The following is a 17,158-nucleotide window of genomic DNA, read 5'->3' on the forward strand; positions in this document are numbered from 1 at the left end:
TATGAAGCCATCAAAAACTGAAATAAAACTAAATATTAAATCACAAGAAATATTTGAAATGCACAAATAGAATGTTGAAACCAATTAATCGTTTTCCATATGGAAATTTTCTCATTATTGATGTCGTTTTTTTGTGTTTTTTTATTATGGAACAGTTCAAATTTGTTAAATATTGCTTATAATGGAAAACGAAGATTTGGAGTTTGAAAATACATCCTCAGATATTGTTCAAAAAGCCTCTAATGTTTATGATGATTTGCTATCAAGCATATTACTTTATTGACTTACTTGATATATAAAAATACGTAAAACTACGCGAATTATATTCGAAAACAGTCTAAAATCTCAAGTCCTGAAGAAATTTAACAGTTCTTAAAATTTGCACTTGATGTTTGCTGGTAAAGATATGACAAATGTACTTTATATGGGCAACACGTTGAAATGAACTCTGAAAAAAGACAATTTTTGATCATAAAGAGTTCAATCTGTGGCCATTTAATATAATAAAATGATTACTCACAATGTTATGTAAAATATAACATGAATTAATTCCGATTTCAATTATGAATCTAGTTTTCAACACATACAAACAACGTATCCGTAGAAATAATACAGTGTACGACACGCGAGAAAAGATATTTCTTATTTATTTTTTATTATTTCACATCTCCTACGTTCGAGAGATATCAGTGATTGTCATGTTTTTACTTTTGCTAATCACTGATCACTATAATTTACTTTTTTGTCTCTTTCTATCTCTACTAGTTATTGTCACCATTTTTCCCGCGACTTATTGAAATTACGGTTTCCATACTTCGAATTTTCAAAGTCATGACACATTTTTCAAATCAAACAGAAAAATCTCACAAACATCAAGTTAATATTCATAATCTCTTACCTGAACTTTCACTAGATTTTAGTATGACATTCCGAAAAACTTCAAAGACAATGTATCATAGAATCTAAATCAGCAAATTGTATTTTTTGTTATTAAAAGATTGAAATTTATAACAAGAATTGATTATTCTGGAACGGTGGAAACTTAAATTTTAATTAGAAAATCTAAGTCAGAAATTTCTAATGTTAGGTTAGGTTAGGTTAGGTTCTTCTTCTTCTAGGTTATAAAATTTGTACTATCATACTTTTTTTTTTAATAAACTGTGACATAGTGAAAATTAGCAAATTATATGATCCAAAAAGCCTAAATCCTTGCAAGAAATATTTTGTGCAGGAATTTGAGGCTGATTGACTTACCTCTCACTTTATTATAATAAAAAGTTGAAATTAGGAGTGATTTATAGGACTAGAAATGTTTTATACAGGGGGAAGGGAAAAAAACTGAACAAATTGGCGAGTATATTAAAATTTATGGTGCTAAGTACACAATAAATAAGTACAACAGCTACATAGCATTATTTTTAAAAACTATATCTGTAAATATAAATATGATTCGTTTAAGATATTTCCTCTTAATAATACAAATCTAGTACTTGATACGGATCAGTACCCACCATGATATAATTAGAAATTTTAATCCGGAAAATTTAGTTGGAAAAATTTAGGATAACTTTTAACACGCTTTTATAAGTTTCATGTGTACGTTAATAACTTTTTGACCTCGATTTTGTCCTACTTTGAGCGATCAGATGTAATTTAAACTTTCTACACTTCAAACACTGACGTCAATGTAATAATTTGATGACAATACAGATAAGAAACCCTCCATATAAGAGAAAGCACCCCACGCTTTTCATCACGCTTATATTAGCTTCATCTGTATATGGGTTTGTTTGTTTGTAACTCTTTTTTGAACTAAGAGCAAGTGGATTATCACTGTTAGTATATCCCACCATTTAAATTGCGTTTATTAGCCGAGTGGGTTAAGGCGTCCACCTCCGGATTCGCTGGTCGTGGGTTCAAATGCTGTTTTTTTATCACAGCTTAAAACAATAATGAATAAAATACTAAAATATTTCACGTGCATCGAGTTTTTTTCACAAAAAGACTAGTATTTTCAACCATTATTGTTTTAAGCTTATTTTAAAAACTATTTTTAAATTTTTACTTTGATATACTGCTAAAATCGAAACTTGAATTCTATAATAAATTATTTCGAAGTTTGTGACGCAGATTACAATCACTGCTTAAGACGCTAGAAATGTGGGGCCTTCACGCTGAGATATCTCTCATTGTTGTTTATACAAAAACGTTGCAAATATTAAAACATTTTTCACGAAAACTATGACCTAAGTTCACAATTTCTATCTTATCAAACAATCACATTATGACTCTTTCCTATTCAACAATTAAATTAATACACTTAGGGTTTCAAGTTTCAATTATTGGAACACATCGTTAGTAGTGAAGTCGATTCTCAAAAATAAATGGATATTTGTTGTTCTAATTGTATATTTATTGGAAAATGGATCGAAATATGATCATCTTTAATGGATATTACGGATGAGGCCGATTCAAATATGACAAACGTTGTAGATAACGCGTCTGTATGTTTTAAAGGTCGCGAACTGATTACGTGTTAGCTGGAACCCTTACCAATAGTGTGGCATAGTTTTCGTGACGAACGCACGTTTAACGCGCGTCCGACGACCATAAATAAACGTCAAGTACCGACCGCCGTTGCGTAACGGACATGCCATTGCCTTTTCGGTGCGGGAATGCATTAAAAATACCTAAATTCATCGACGTTTACAAAATCAAATCAATAGTAAATGTCTGAGTAGGTCTGCTGTGTTTGGACCAAAGCGTTCAAAGATGGCCGCGAATTCGTCGAGAATGAGCCGCATGAGCGTCGATTACGAACCAGCGGAAAACGAGTCATTTTAGAGATTGTCGCCGCTAGATGACGCAATTACTCAAACCTTCGAAAAATACACATGAAATCCACTTATCGCTCGACATGGAAGAGCGATTGTTATTTAGGACGCGCGTCCTCATACCGCGTGTCTCACGTTCGATACAATACAAGAACTGGGGTGGGAAATACTGCAACATCCCCTAAAGTTTGGATTTATCGCCCAACGACTACTATGTGTTTGCACCACTCGGAGGACTTGGATTCTGTACTAAATTCCGTTGAATTTCAGACTTCTACGATATTTTTTTTATTTTTGTTCGTAAAATAAATTCTAGGCATCGAAACAGTAAGCAATTTATTTTATGTTCTGTAGCATGATAAAAATAGATTTAAAAAAAATTACAGCTCCCAAGTTTTCGTCTATTATTTTCAATTTTTAAAATTGGTAAATTTCAACTTTTTTATATTTATTTCCCCCATATTTCAATAATATAATAACAATGTTATTTTTACTATACTTTCCGCATAAATAAACAAATTTTTAAACTTGTGATTTGCTTATGAAAAATTTAAGGGTGGAAATATATTTTTTTGGAAATCTAGTTTTATCATGTTATAGAAAATTTTATTTCTATAATTTTGATGCTCAAAATTTTCTGTACAAGTAAAAATTGATTAAATATAAAATGATACATTTACAATTAGATACATAACTTAACTTTCTCGTACTATATTAATAAATGTTAAATTTTTTAATAATCAAAATTTTTGTATATTAGTTATGAAATGTAAGGGCTGGAACGATATTATTCGACTTAAAGGTGATTTGCAAATAATAGCATTTAAATATTATACAGAGAAATATCCTAAAGCGAATTATATATGATATATTGAGACTATTATACGTAATTTATCATTATAAACAACCCTTGGGAAGATGTCCATGGATTTCTACCACGAATATTTCTTAACATCATAAACTGAATTTTGGCGATAAAAGATTAACAGAGGAGACATATAATGACGTTATAACCGGCTACATACTATGAAAAAATTGATGATTAAAAATGAAAATTGTGTTCACAATTCATAAACTTAACGTTCATTTTGAAATCGAAACCCAAAGTTTTTGTTCAAATTTCCTTTAACTATTGCAAAGGACACTCAATGATGAACCTTTTAACAAAATGTTGTGATTTAAATATGTTTTATAACGTCACAAAAAAGCATAAACTTAAAGTTTGAGCGCTAACCAGCATCGTTCGTTTTGATAAAGAAACCCCGAATTTTATTTCAACTTTTCTTCAACTTAACAGCCCTTATTGAGTTGCATCTCCGATATGCCATTTGAGCGAATCTTCAAACTAACAAAGGAGAGATAGATATTTACTTGAACTAAACAGCAGAGATCACTACAAGGACCTCTTTAAAAGATTAAAAATTCTGACTCTTCCTTCTTTGTTCATCTTTGAATCCGCTCGCTTAATTCGTAAGCATGCTTCTTCATTTTCAGAAACAGCTATACACTTAAAACCCACCTACTACACGTTCAGAATTAAGGGCTCAATATTTTACAACGCAACAAAATGCACAATCACTTGCCAATTGAAATCCAATACCTTCTACTCTGTAAACGACTTATTATATTCTAATAATGATATTTTATTCCGGACAAATGCTGCATACTGGTTTAATTTTGCTAGTTTCTTCTGTATATTGAAATTTTATTTTATTTGTATCTTTATTTAGTTATTTTTATGTTTGTTTCATTTAGTTTTTACAAGCTTTTGTCTACAAATTGTATTGAGAATATTCAATTTTTTCGTGTAATATCTCTAGGTTTGCTTGCCTTCATGTGCAACAGGCACAAATGGGTACTCATAACCATTATGGAGTAGTAGTAAGCTTATTTTTGAAGCATCAATAAAAAGTCTCCATTCACTAGAATCTTCTGGAAAACTCAGGTCTTGAAGAAGTCCTGCAGCATAATTACAATTTACGAAATTATCTTCTTTGGAAAAGCAGCTCAAATTTTTGAAATTGAAAAAAAAATCATATCGAAAAATCTAGACGTGATGGAAAAAATCGACCAACGGGAATAGATTCAGAACATTTTGATTCGTGGGAAAATTTTTTTGATAAAAATAGTTGAAGAAAATTTGACAAAATTTTGGGGCTTCTATTTCAAAACGACCGCTGCTCGTCAACGCTCAAACGTATATTTTATGAATTTTTTTTGGTTTTTGGTTCTTTGTTTTTTAATTAGGTGCACCTTTGTCTTCAATTTTTCGCGAAAGTGCAGTTTATTTTACGAATAAAATATTCACGATGGAAATTCGTGGATAACTTCAGGCGGATTCGTAAATAGCATTTGTCTATATCTAAATAGCGACTAAATTGTTTAAGCTGTAGCGATTACATAATTATCCCCCAACGTGAGACATGAAACAAGCCGAGGATCTTCTAAAACTGTGACCAGTGTAAATATCTGCATCAGGTAGATTCAAATACGTAGCGATCTCTTTCGGAACTCTGGAAAGGGTATTGATACCAACAGGTTGTACAGTACATTTCTCTTTTCTGTAGTTCAAGAAGAATCTGTTATGTCCGACATTGTGAGGACGTAGAGAAGCGTATCTATTATATATATCGAGTACATCCATACCGAATCTATCGTTGATGACGATAAATCTTCGCGATACATTTGTTATTGGATTCGGTAGCGTAATTAACAAGTGAGAGCCTTTGTCTTCTATATCATCCACGGTTAGTTTTGTTAATTCTTCGCATCGACATGCTCCAGAAATCGCTATTATCAAAACGACTTTCATTAAAAGGTAATATTGATCTGGTGCTTCCATTAGGAACTTTTCGATTTGCCATTTTTCTAGTGCTTTCGCTCGTTTTGCTTTGTGCGTTTTGATTTTTGCTTTGAGATATACCGCAAGTTTCTTGTAACTGAAACAAATATATGGAACCACTATAAAAATTAAAAATATAGTTAACAAAAACGGAATGGCGTAGAACCTTATTCAGAACTATTACTTTGGAGAAGATCTAATGTTTATACTATTTTCCAAATCTATACCAAATACATTAGTGAGCAAAAAATCGACTGGGGCGACGTTTCTGCAAAACTGACCACAAAATTGGATTCATTTTCGTAAAATCTTAAAGCTCATGGTATTAGCTTCAAAATGATATAGAAAACTTGCCAACAAGAGCTCAGACAAACACGATGAGAGGCTGTGAACAGCTGGACATTCAGAAGAAGATTTAAGGTAAGTAACAGACAATATCTGACAAAAGTAAACGCCAATACACTCGAATATATAGGAATTGATGCGATTCGACTTCAATCGGCGTCAATAGACTTCCAAAAAACGAAAATAACCTAACCTAACCCCAGCCCGTCTACGATTTCCCAGAGAACATTTTAATTGGACTGACGAAAGTAGAGGGTGAAGATGCTGGGTTTTTCAAGTTAAATACGGCACATAGTTAACTCGTATGTTGGCATTTTGAAAAAAAAACTCTTAGACAGGTTTATTTCGAGTCCTCAACCCACAACACCATAGAGTTCCAGTCGTTTACTTACTAGTATCGTAAGCGGCAACGAAATATCTCTAAATTTAAAAATAACAGAAAAAATTGATTTTGGAATGAAACAGGTGCAATTAGAAGTTATTTTCACTAACAATTCCTAGCTAAATAAACATTTAAGTGATGTCTATCATTGTCAATGCATTGCTGTAATCTGGTTCGGAATTACAGGATAACATTGCATCCGTCTTGGGTCACTCTTGAGAAAGCTCCTTTTCAATAGAGCATAGAATGTTACCACTTCAAAAATGTAGTTTTTTCCTCATTATTAATGTCAGCAATGGTGGTTTCATTCTTGAGCAATGTTCATACATCGTGAAGAATATGGTTTGGTAACGTCAAGGTGGATGCATGCTTGCGAGCTTAGGAGATTCCAAGATCTCGCACGCACGACCGCAGATTTGATGTAGCGAAACTATAAAAGAAATAATGAGTGACTCCATCTATTCGGAAACTATTCAACTCTGTTCTAGATACTTCTGGTTTTATAATGTTGTCAGGTATCACATAACACATTTGGAAAATAGTATAAAAATGAATCTTAGTGATAGAAAATAGTAACAAAAACTTATGTGGGGATGATAATATTGAGATTTGTTGATATATATAGATAATACTCTATCTTAAATAAGATATTCATTGTTTACCTGGCAATATCGACGTTTTCGAATACTTTTAGAGTTGTTTTTAACATGGAGTATCTGGTCAATAGAGACGAAGGCTTGTAGACTTCTCCTATGCCCTGTAAATATTCCATCATGATCTCTTCGTTCAGAACTCCTTGTAAATTCCTTTCTATTCTCCAGTTGTTGAATAAGGAATATTCCTTTTGGTATTTTTCTTTAGATTTTTCAGGCAATGATTCGAATATTTCTGTACCGGCTTCCATTGATTCAAAATTTTCGTCTAAAATATTTAAATTTTAGTAAAAGATAAGACGAAGAATACGTCTAATGTATAGGAAAACGTTCCGTGTTTAAATTATCCTTAAATAACAAAAATTCTTTTATAAATAGAAATTCTGAGCGGAAAAATTCAGTGGAGTGAAACTCCAGCTTTAAGAGTTTATTTTTAACGCACTGAACGCCATTTTATAGTGTGAATGAATGTTTTTGATGATGTCGGAAAGGTATTTTATATATTAAAAAATAAAAAAAAACGTTTTTCCACACACATCCTCATTTTCCGAATGAACGAAACTTGACATTAAGAAATAAAGTGTACGAAAATCGTACCGAAGCTCTGACTCCAGAACAGAAAGCAAAGAGGATTGAGTAGTGTGAGGATTGATTGGAAGCAGAGGAAAGAGGGAACTTTCTCAACCTGGTTTAACCAATTCGATGTAGAGCTCAAATCTCACAGCGCGAAAATTAAGGTCCGATGTGAAGACAATTTTGATTGTTTTCTTTGATTCCAGTGGCATTGTTCACGAGGAATTTGTTCCTCTCGGCCAGGTAGTGAACTGAAATTGTGAAACTGAAATCTCAAAGCTTGTGTGGCCTGAATTCAAGCAGGTTTGGCACAAGGGGGCAGGTGGATCCTTCAACATGACAATGCGCCAGCTCGCACGTTGTGTGTGAGTTTTTTACCCGAAGCGCAATTATCGTGAGGAAATATCCACCTTATTCACCCGATTTAGCCCCTTCTTCTTTTCAGACATTCCAAATTGTGCTTCGGGAGTAGCACTTTAGAGATGTGGAAGCCATTAATGTAGAAACGATACGGAACTGAACATCATCACAACTGAAGAGTTTCAGCAATGTTATAGCGGAAAAGGTGTTATCAAAAGTGAATCTTGTTTCAGGGAAATAACTTTCCGGTTAAACCTCGTACGTTGCTACGGTGGTTAAGCGTTTAGTAGGCATGATATGTATGTAAAAAATGAAGTCTAGGCGCTAACATACTTCCTTGTGAAACGTTTGAATTGTTGTATTTGTGACTTTAGATAATAGCCACAAATGCTAAACCTTGTCGAAGGCTTGTGATATGTCTAAGAATACTGCAGAGATGTGTCTTTTCTTATTGAGATCTCTGTTTATTTGTTTCAATAGTTTCGTGTTTCTTAATCCAGAATCAGGTTTTTTAAATGAATAATAGTTTCTTTTTGAACTTTCTCGAAAACTCTAGAGAGCGCTGTCGTTTTGACTTCTTCTAAGGGTTTACCTGGTTTCGAAATCATGATTATTCTGGCAATTTTCTATTCTTTAGGGAAGTACCCAGTTATTTGTGTTGGAGTTTTATTGACTATTTTGTAGTACTTTGTCTGATATCAGGTATTTTATTGGGCTCATTTGATATGGAGTATTTAGACCATTAATCTTTATTTTTAATGGGATGTTTCATTTAATTAGTGAAGTAGTAGTTAATAACTCATTCCTTTTAGCTAGCTAACTAATACTATTGCATGAAATCAATAAAATATTAGTTAACTTTGATTTGCGATTTAAATTAAAATTAAAAGTCCATCGATTGTTCGAATATATTTATTTTTTCACACTAGTTAATATCATATTAAAGTAAAGTAAAGTTATTTTTTGGTTTGGATTTGAAAATGCAATTATACAGTCAGAAATAAAAATCTTTTTTGGTAATAAAAATATCATTTTACGCACGACACACGTTGTAGAAAAAACACGATTCTAATTGATGTGGTTTTTCTATTTCGAAAACTACCAAAATAATATTTAAAATATAGTTTTAAATTGTTGCATAACTTTATCAGCATACTGACACTTGTGTCTTTGTAAATGATGTTTGTAAAAATAGGAGGCTGTACAAAAATTGCAATAAAACGATTTTTTTCTTTCGCATGAGAATCGTAGATGGTTTCTCATGCCTTTTTTCGTTTTATAATGTTTTCCACATCGGATACAAGGGAAAACGTTGGTTCCTAAAACCACAAAATCATATTAAGAAATTGAGTTGTGCAAATGTTTTTGGATGCAAGAAAACAAAAACATGCCAAAGTAATGCATTTAACACACAGTTCCTGCTATCTTTTTTATTCCTTATAATTATAAATTATAACAAACGTACAAAAAATGCAGGTTTATAATTTTTTTTTTCGATTTTATTGTGGTTTAGTAGTTACTTGTTGTTGAATGTATCAATTTAGATAAAACAACAACTGACGGAAGCAGAGCGGACAACTGAAGATGGTAAAATTAGGAAAGAAGTCAGCAAGCAGAATCTTCTATGAAGAAAACACACTACGAAACTCCAGAGCACCACATCTGGAAGCATATGAAGTAGGAAACGAAGACTTCTGACACCTACACAACATTCTTAATTTGCTAAGAGGAGTAAGGTTAATAGATCAGCTGTGAGTATCACAGCAAGGGAGGAAGACCCAATAGATCATTTGAGTCACAGTGTACATGGTATCCTAACAAACATACATAATTACTTGTTATTCTAGAGTCGTTTTGGCTTCGCAGAGGGGCTGTAAAGCCAAAACGACTTCCTAAAACAATCTACTTGTTATTCTGCATTTACCAATTGAGGTTTTATGGTGAATTTGATGTTTGGATCATTAGTTATTGCAGTGCCTACGTATCAGCCTGTAAACTGCGCAAATACAAAAAAAAATGTCTAGAGGATGCATATATTTGAAGATCTAGCCCGATTCACAAATGTAGGTAATTTGAATTACAAAGATTCGTACAACGAAACTCACGAATTTTGATTAGAAAAAAAGTCATAAATAGTTGTCTGTTTACCACCGGTAAGAGTTACCACATCCAAAGCGCAATCTAATTTCGTGATGGATTTGACTACATAGTCAATCAAACCTCCCTTTTGGAGAAACGCAGGTTTTATTATGTTTAAAGCATTATAAGCATATTATAAGTAACCGGCAACAAATATGTGACGATCTCTGCATCAGTTAGTTCTCCACAGACGGCTAAATCATTATCAAAGGTAACGAAGTCTTCGAACTCAGTCTCTTGAAAGTGCAATTCTTCTTGAACTCTTCGCCAGGTCGCAAATTGTGCGAGTGTTAAATCGTCCTCATCATCTTCGCATGTTACTTTAAACCCAATTTTCTTGAAGCAGTTTGCAATGGTCTTTTCAGTGACTAGATTCGAAGCTTTGGCGATCATCCACATGGCTTGTAAAACGTCAATGGTAGTTAGCGTTTGGCGTTCAACATCAGCAAGAAATCGTCTGACAATTTCGTTCCTATAATGCATTTTGAAGCTTTGGATGATGTTTTGGTCCAGTGGTTGTAGTTTTGAAGTGGTATTTGGACACAAGTACGTTATTTTCATATTTGTCAGGTTAGGAATTTTTCCTCTTTATCCAGACTTTTGAGCCAAATGCAAAAATCATCACTGGTCATCCAAGCCTTATGGTTGGACGGGTAATCTGTTGGTAAATTATTAACATTTTTAAACATCGCGGTTTTTGATATTTTCCGATGATGAATGGCTTAAGTTTGTAGGTCCCAGGACAATTTGTTCCCAGCAGTGGTGTTAAGCGAAGTTTGCTGTTTATTTCCTCCATTACATTCATCGCCTTTGAATGATAAGGTTTTGTCAGGTAAATATTTATAGAATAGTCCAGTTTCATCGGCGTTAAAGATGTCTTCGGGATCGTATCCAGTGGTCAGCTCTGCCAGTTTGTTTTTCCAATTAACACATAATTTTTCATCAACACTACCACTTTCACATGGACGAATTCGAAAGAAATATGTCATCTTTTGTTACGAGCAGTTCGACGAAAGGAAACGGAAGGAAAAAAATCTACAATTCGTTAAAAGTTTATGACAGCAGATAAAATGCTGGAAAGCTTTAGAGGATGATGTTATTTTCGTCAGTATAAAGCTAATGGAAGTTGGTTGACTCTAGAATGTTTTACACCAGGAAATTTACAATGGGAAACAATCAGATAGTTTCTTTGTTCTCAATAACGCTGCCAATGCAATAGTACAAATGTTTACGATCCGTTTTTGAATACATTACAACGGTTCACTACTTTTCATCAACATCCTTGCCAAAATAAAGTTGTTGCAACAGAAAAAGACAACAAAAACCAAAAAAAAATATTGTGGCTTTGTTAACTTTTCATTCTGGAGATTTTAAAGATGCAGAATAGAAGCCTGAAATCTTAATCAATATAAGGAAACGCGGTAGAGATATAGTGGACGAGTTAAAGATCGTTGAATTTACCGCAAGTCCCTTATTGAAAAGTCTGGGTACGAGCGGTCGTTCTGGCGATTGGTTGGCCTCGAGCTAAGAAGTTGATGGCGGTTCCAATAATAGGAGCGCGCGGAACAGTGCTCTGTTCAAATGATTGAACAATGTTATTTACAAATTATAGAAGTTTTATGGAGGAAATAATACTTATAGATATAAATAATGAGATTACAACAAGATACGAATCAAATATCAATGTTCAAGTATGCCATATACCATATTCTTCTATGATTGGTATTATTTTTGCCCTCATGAGGACATTTTTAAAACATTTTCATATTTAATAAACTTGAATGTCCGATTTTCATTTTCGTATTTTCCAAACACTTCTAAATACAACACAATAAAACCAAATACGTAAATCTGGTCTGTTTTGCTTACATTCTCGAGACCACATGACAGAAAAGACTGACGCCACGCGCAAGCGCGGACGCCATTAATTTCTTGAAGGAAAAGGATACAGACTCAACAACTCAACAGCTTCCACATTTACCACAAGCAATGGCTCAAACTAACGAGCACATAATTTAGGATATATGTGAGAAGTTTGTCAACAGAACATTTTTTTTTGAAAAGAGAATCTTTGTTAACGCACCCATTAAATTTTTGAGCTATCAGTACAATCAGTTATCTGACTTCGACATCTTTCTTTAATAGTTTTTATTATTTTGATTCTGAAACGATTATAAATATCTAAGATCATTATTTTTTCATATTATGTTTTTTGTAAAGATGCGTGAAATAATTAACTTTTTGTTTGGCTTTGTAAGGACAGTATTTGCAGTGAAATTTTGGTTTCTTTTGACATTCATATTTCCTATGTCTACGTAAAGAAGAACTTTGTCTGTAGACTCTTTCGCAAGTAGGACAAGTGAACCCTGTAAAAAATAATTTTTAAATATGAATATCCAATAAAATCAAACTTATTTAATAAAATATGTTAAAAAAGAGATTCAAATCACAGTTTATTCAATATAGAATGTGGAATTTCAAATTTTCTTTTTGTTTAAATTACTTGGTACAAGCGTATCATTAGAATTGAAAATATTCCTTATAAAGGTTGTCCATAAAATAGGTTTCGAAAGTGTTGCGGACGAAACTGGCCAGTAGCTTGGCTCCTAAGGTGCGAATTACGTTTTTTACGTACGCAAATAGTGCTGAGAATTAAAATATGGACGCACATGTTTGGTTAGAATACTGTCTCAAACCCCCTTACCATCTCTTCACTGAATTACCTGGTACACTGCATGCTATAATGCTTTGATTTAAACGGCGATTATGTCGAAGAATACAGGGTTTAAATTTTCCAAAAATGTGTTATTAAATGATAATTCACATGTTTTTCATTGTGAAAATTAGTTGGGAACCTCAATTTATGCACATAAGTGGAACGACTAAAATCTGAATATTTTATCACCAGACTTCTTTGAGTCTCAATCCTTTACAAGACTCAGATTCGTCCATCCTTATAATATGCTCGACTCAATACAGAAAAGAACAATTAGACTTATAATAAGTCATCCGGAGTTGACCAAAAACTTGTGGCATAGAAGAAATGTCATTGAGCTTGCTGTGTTTCACCGATACTACACCTAGTTCGTTCAGATTGTCAATTCATAAGGATTCTTTCTTTTAGAGAAGTGCAAGCCTGAGGAATCAGCTACCGAGGCATCTCTTTACCGAACATTACCTCCAACCAGAAGACCAATACACATAGGTATCTCCATACTGCAGGCACTGTTGAATCTCTATTAAATGTAGAAAATTTATTCCACAATCGGTGTATCATATTCGCGAATGATAGAGACAGACCTTACTTTTGAATTCGACCGAATAGGAGTCTTTTTAAATAAAAATCAGTTAGTAGATTTCTTAATCCTCTTAAGTAGCACAAGAAATTATTTTTTTTTTTTCGGTTTTCGACGGGTTCGTGTTCTGTAAAAGGAAAATACTGCTAGTCGTTAACGAAGTTGTTTTACATGGAAATCTGTGAGGTTATTTGAATCTTTATGACACCTTCTTATGTATAAACATGGAATTTTTTCTATTGACTCATTTTTCAATGATATATTTACTTAGAAAAGCTTATTATTCAATTTGGTAAAAAAGTTTCAAATCGTTAATTTGTAGCATTAAATATTGAATAAGGATTTTAATAGGGAAATGAAAAATTCGTTCTAAACGTTCAGTAACTTTATTATTTCCATAGAATATAAATATTACTTACGATAATTTGTTGAAAAATGTTTGAATTACAAGAATTTCGTTTTTTTATACATACCGACACTGTGTTTGTTATGTAAATGAGTGAGATAATTAACTTTTTGTTTCGCTTTGTAAGAGCACCACTTACAACTAAATCCAGGTTCTTTCTGACATTCGTATTTTCTGTGTCTCCATAAAGAACAACTTTGTCTGTAAACTCTTCCACAAGTTGTACAAGGATAAACCTTGGAACAATTTGAACATTGGCTACCGTGTGTACAATTACCGTAAGCTAAAAAAATTATATATCAGAAGTATAGAAGTTTTTAGATATTAGCAAAACTGGAATTCTTGTAAACAAGCAAAAAAACAAAATGTATATCCTCAAAATCTAATATAACAATGACCTATCGCTCTATTTAATATAATTAACAAACTTTTCAAGGCTAAGAGTCGTAGCCGTAGACCCAACCTTTGACACGCGTTGCTATCTACTCGTATATAAAGTTAATTTGACATGTTCTTGAATAAGATTTGTTGTTGATAAATTAATTCGTAGTTCGTCGAATCAAAACTCCAAATTTCACTTACCGGCAAAATTAGAGAAACGGAGAAAAACTCAACTAGTTTTGTAGTGCATAAACACCGTCTAAAGTGAACCCAAAGTCCCAAAATAATCCTTTCCTGTAGGATTACTAAACCTCTGAAAATTGAAAGAAAAAAGATAAATTAAATCGCTAGCTCTCCTCTAACCAATAGGCGTTTTTCCAGTAATGGTTTGGTTTATTGTTCAAGTCAAGTTCGTGTTAGAACTTTTCCAGTAGAAGACACAATCTACTTCCTGATTTTTCCGTCTACTTTTTGGTCTTCGTGGCAATCATTCCTCGTTAAGTTTCCGACTCTTCCCTTCCCGCATCTATCCGTTCCAAACGTGTGAAACTGTCTTTTCATCTACAACATGATCCTACACATTTACTTTTTAACCTTTCTGGTAATATATTCGAACTTTTCCAGTAAGTTAGCGATCTGCAGCATGTTCTGAATACACAATCTACTTCCTGATTTTTCCGTCTACTTTTTGATCCTCATGACAATCTTTCCTCGTTAGATTTCCTGCATCTATCTATTCCAAACGTATAAAACTGTCTTATCATCTACGACATGATCTTCACACTTACTTTTTGGTCTTTCTGGTAATATTTTCTCGTGAGGACTGTCTTAAATTTGTCTATGGCCGACCTTAACATTTCTTTTTAAAAGAGGGGCAGTGGATTAGTTATACTATACTAGTTAGTTATACTGATGATATAGCCGATGGCAATGGCGAGAATAATGCCCAGAACTAAAGGACCCCAAGCAAATAAAAATACTGGCAGCAGTAACCATCTCAATATTACTGTACGCAGCCCCAGCACGAAGCGTTTCAATTAAAATAAAAGCATATCTAAGACAGGCTGCTATAAGAATATGCAGCTCGTATAAACCCGCACCAACAGAATCAGCCACCAACACCAACTAATAGAAGAGAGAAAGAAGCTTCTTGCCGTCGCCAACGAAGAGAAAAAACGCGTACGGAAAGAAACTGAAATACAGATATGGCAGAACGCAAATGAAACTAAAGAAAATGGATGGACAAGAAAACTAATACAAGATATAGAAAGATGGTCAAGCAAGAAGCATGGAAACGTTAATTCGTCACGATCCATGGCATTTATCGATACTTCACGTAGAAAATTATGGAAAACGAATGATGATTAATGCACCTACTGCGGAGAAATGGATACTGTAGAGCTCACAAGCTTCTACTGTCCAAATTGGAAACAAGAGAGAGAGCCGCCGCGCAACCTATATCATAACACGGATTATGGAAGATCTAAAAATATGAGGAGCATTCGGCAAAATGATAGAAAATAAAATGTAACAGAAAAGTAAACAAGAAACTGAAGATGAATGTCAATAGACGTAAAAAAGAAGTAAATAACCCCACTTGAAGTAATACGAAAGTGATTCTAGATAGTATACAGGTTATAAAGAGGGAAAAAGGTTTTAGTCGGCCGATGTCTTGAAGAGATCCGACACCCTCTCTATATAACAAAAAGGTTAGGTTCAATTATGTTAGGTTATGTTAGATTGAGTTAAGTTAGGTTAGGTTCAGTTGGTTCTAGTTCTTTCAAACTCTTGCTGAACAGCCACCAACAGTCCTACTAATAGAAGAGATAAAGAAGCTCTTTGTCGCAGCAAACGAAGAGAATAAACGCGTTCGGAAAGAAACTGAAATATAGACACTACAGACGTGACAGGAACGCTGGCAGGCAAATGAAAGTAAAGAAAATAGATGGAAAAAAAAGTAATACCAGATATAGAAAGATAGACAAGCAAGAAGCGTGGAAACGTTTGTTATATCACCCAATTCCTCACGAGCTGTGGCAGCTATCGATCATTTCCGTACAAAATTATGGAAAACGAATGATGATTAATGCACCTACTGCGGAGAAATGGATTTTGTTGAGCTCACAAGCTTCTACTGTCCAAATTAGAAACAAGAGAAAGAGAGATAGAACTGCCGCCGAATCCATATCATAACAAAGTTATTCCAGGTAGGATACGGGTTATAAAGAGGAAAAAAGGTTTTAGTTGGCCGAAGTCTTTATATAAAAAAAAGTTTGGTTTAGTTAAATTAGGTTAGGTTATGTTAGATTAACTTAAGTTAGGTTAGGATTGGTTAATTTAGGTTAGGTTAGGCTCGTTCTAGTTGTTTCAAACTCTCTGAGTTAATTAAAGCATTTTCTTTCCAAATTATATGTAATTTATGCGATTTCCTCGTTTCTATACCTTTTTTTTGTCCAATTGTAGCTGTAGAATCATTCCGCCTCTTTATATTTTCGCAATGATTGGCTGTATATTTTGTATTCTCACTTCCAACCTAACCTATATACCAAATCCACTTCCGGAGACGGAAGTGGATACGGAAGTTTCACCTTATCCTCTGTAGTTGACGTATTAGTTTAAAAAAATATATATTTTTTTATTAAGAATATTTATTTTTCAAAAATCGTTTGTATTTTTGAGTATAATACATGATTTGTCGTGTTAATTTTCACATTTAACAAAAATGTCTGTTTTTGTGAACTTTGAGTGCGAATTTGTGTTTGAATACTCTAGAGCATATGTCGCAATAGAAAGTCCCTACTTTATTACATTCTACTCTAAGATGACGTCTTAAAGAATCCATCCTCCGATACTCCTTGTGGCATTGAGGACAACGCACCAAAGGTTTATCTAAATAATAAATAAATATACAATTAAATTATATTCAAAGTAAAAACGACAGTAGTTT

The 17,158-nt window shown here is 33.3% G+C and overlaps 1 protein-coding gene across 2 annotated transcripts in view; it reads right to left on the bottom strand.

Moving 5' to 3' along the window:
* Nucleotides 1-1,343: 1,343 nt before the first annotated feature.
* The window catches only part of LOC130904067 (longitudinals lacking protein, isoforms A/B/D/L), a 593,400-nt gene continuing 577,585 nt past the window's right edge, over nt 1,344-17,158 (bottom strand). The window contains exons 5-6 of one of the 2 annotated variants that reach the window (XM_057816604.1): nt 7,066-7,324; nt 1,344-5,773 (exon numbers count right to left, since the gene is read on the bottom strand). In XM_057816604.1, coding sequence (XP_057672587.1) covers nt 5,239-5,773; nt 7,066-7,324 — 794 coding nt within the window. In that variant the 3' untranslated portion in view covers nt 1,344-5,238. Of the gene's footprint in view, nt 5,774-7,065; nt 7,325-16,863; nt 17,101-17,158 lie in introns of those variants that run through there. The other variant, XM_057816616.1, reaches the window with a different exon arrangement.

Source organism: Diorhabda carinulata, chromosome 2 (genome assembly GCF_026250575.1).
Source record: "Diorhabda carinulata isolate Delta chromosome 2, icDioCari1.1, whole genome shotgun sequence".
Classification (NCBI taxonomy): Eukaryota; Metazoa; Arthropoda; class Insecta; order Coleoptera; family Chrysomelidae; genus Diorhabda; species Diorhabda carinulata.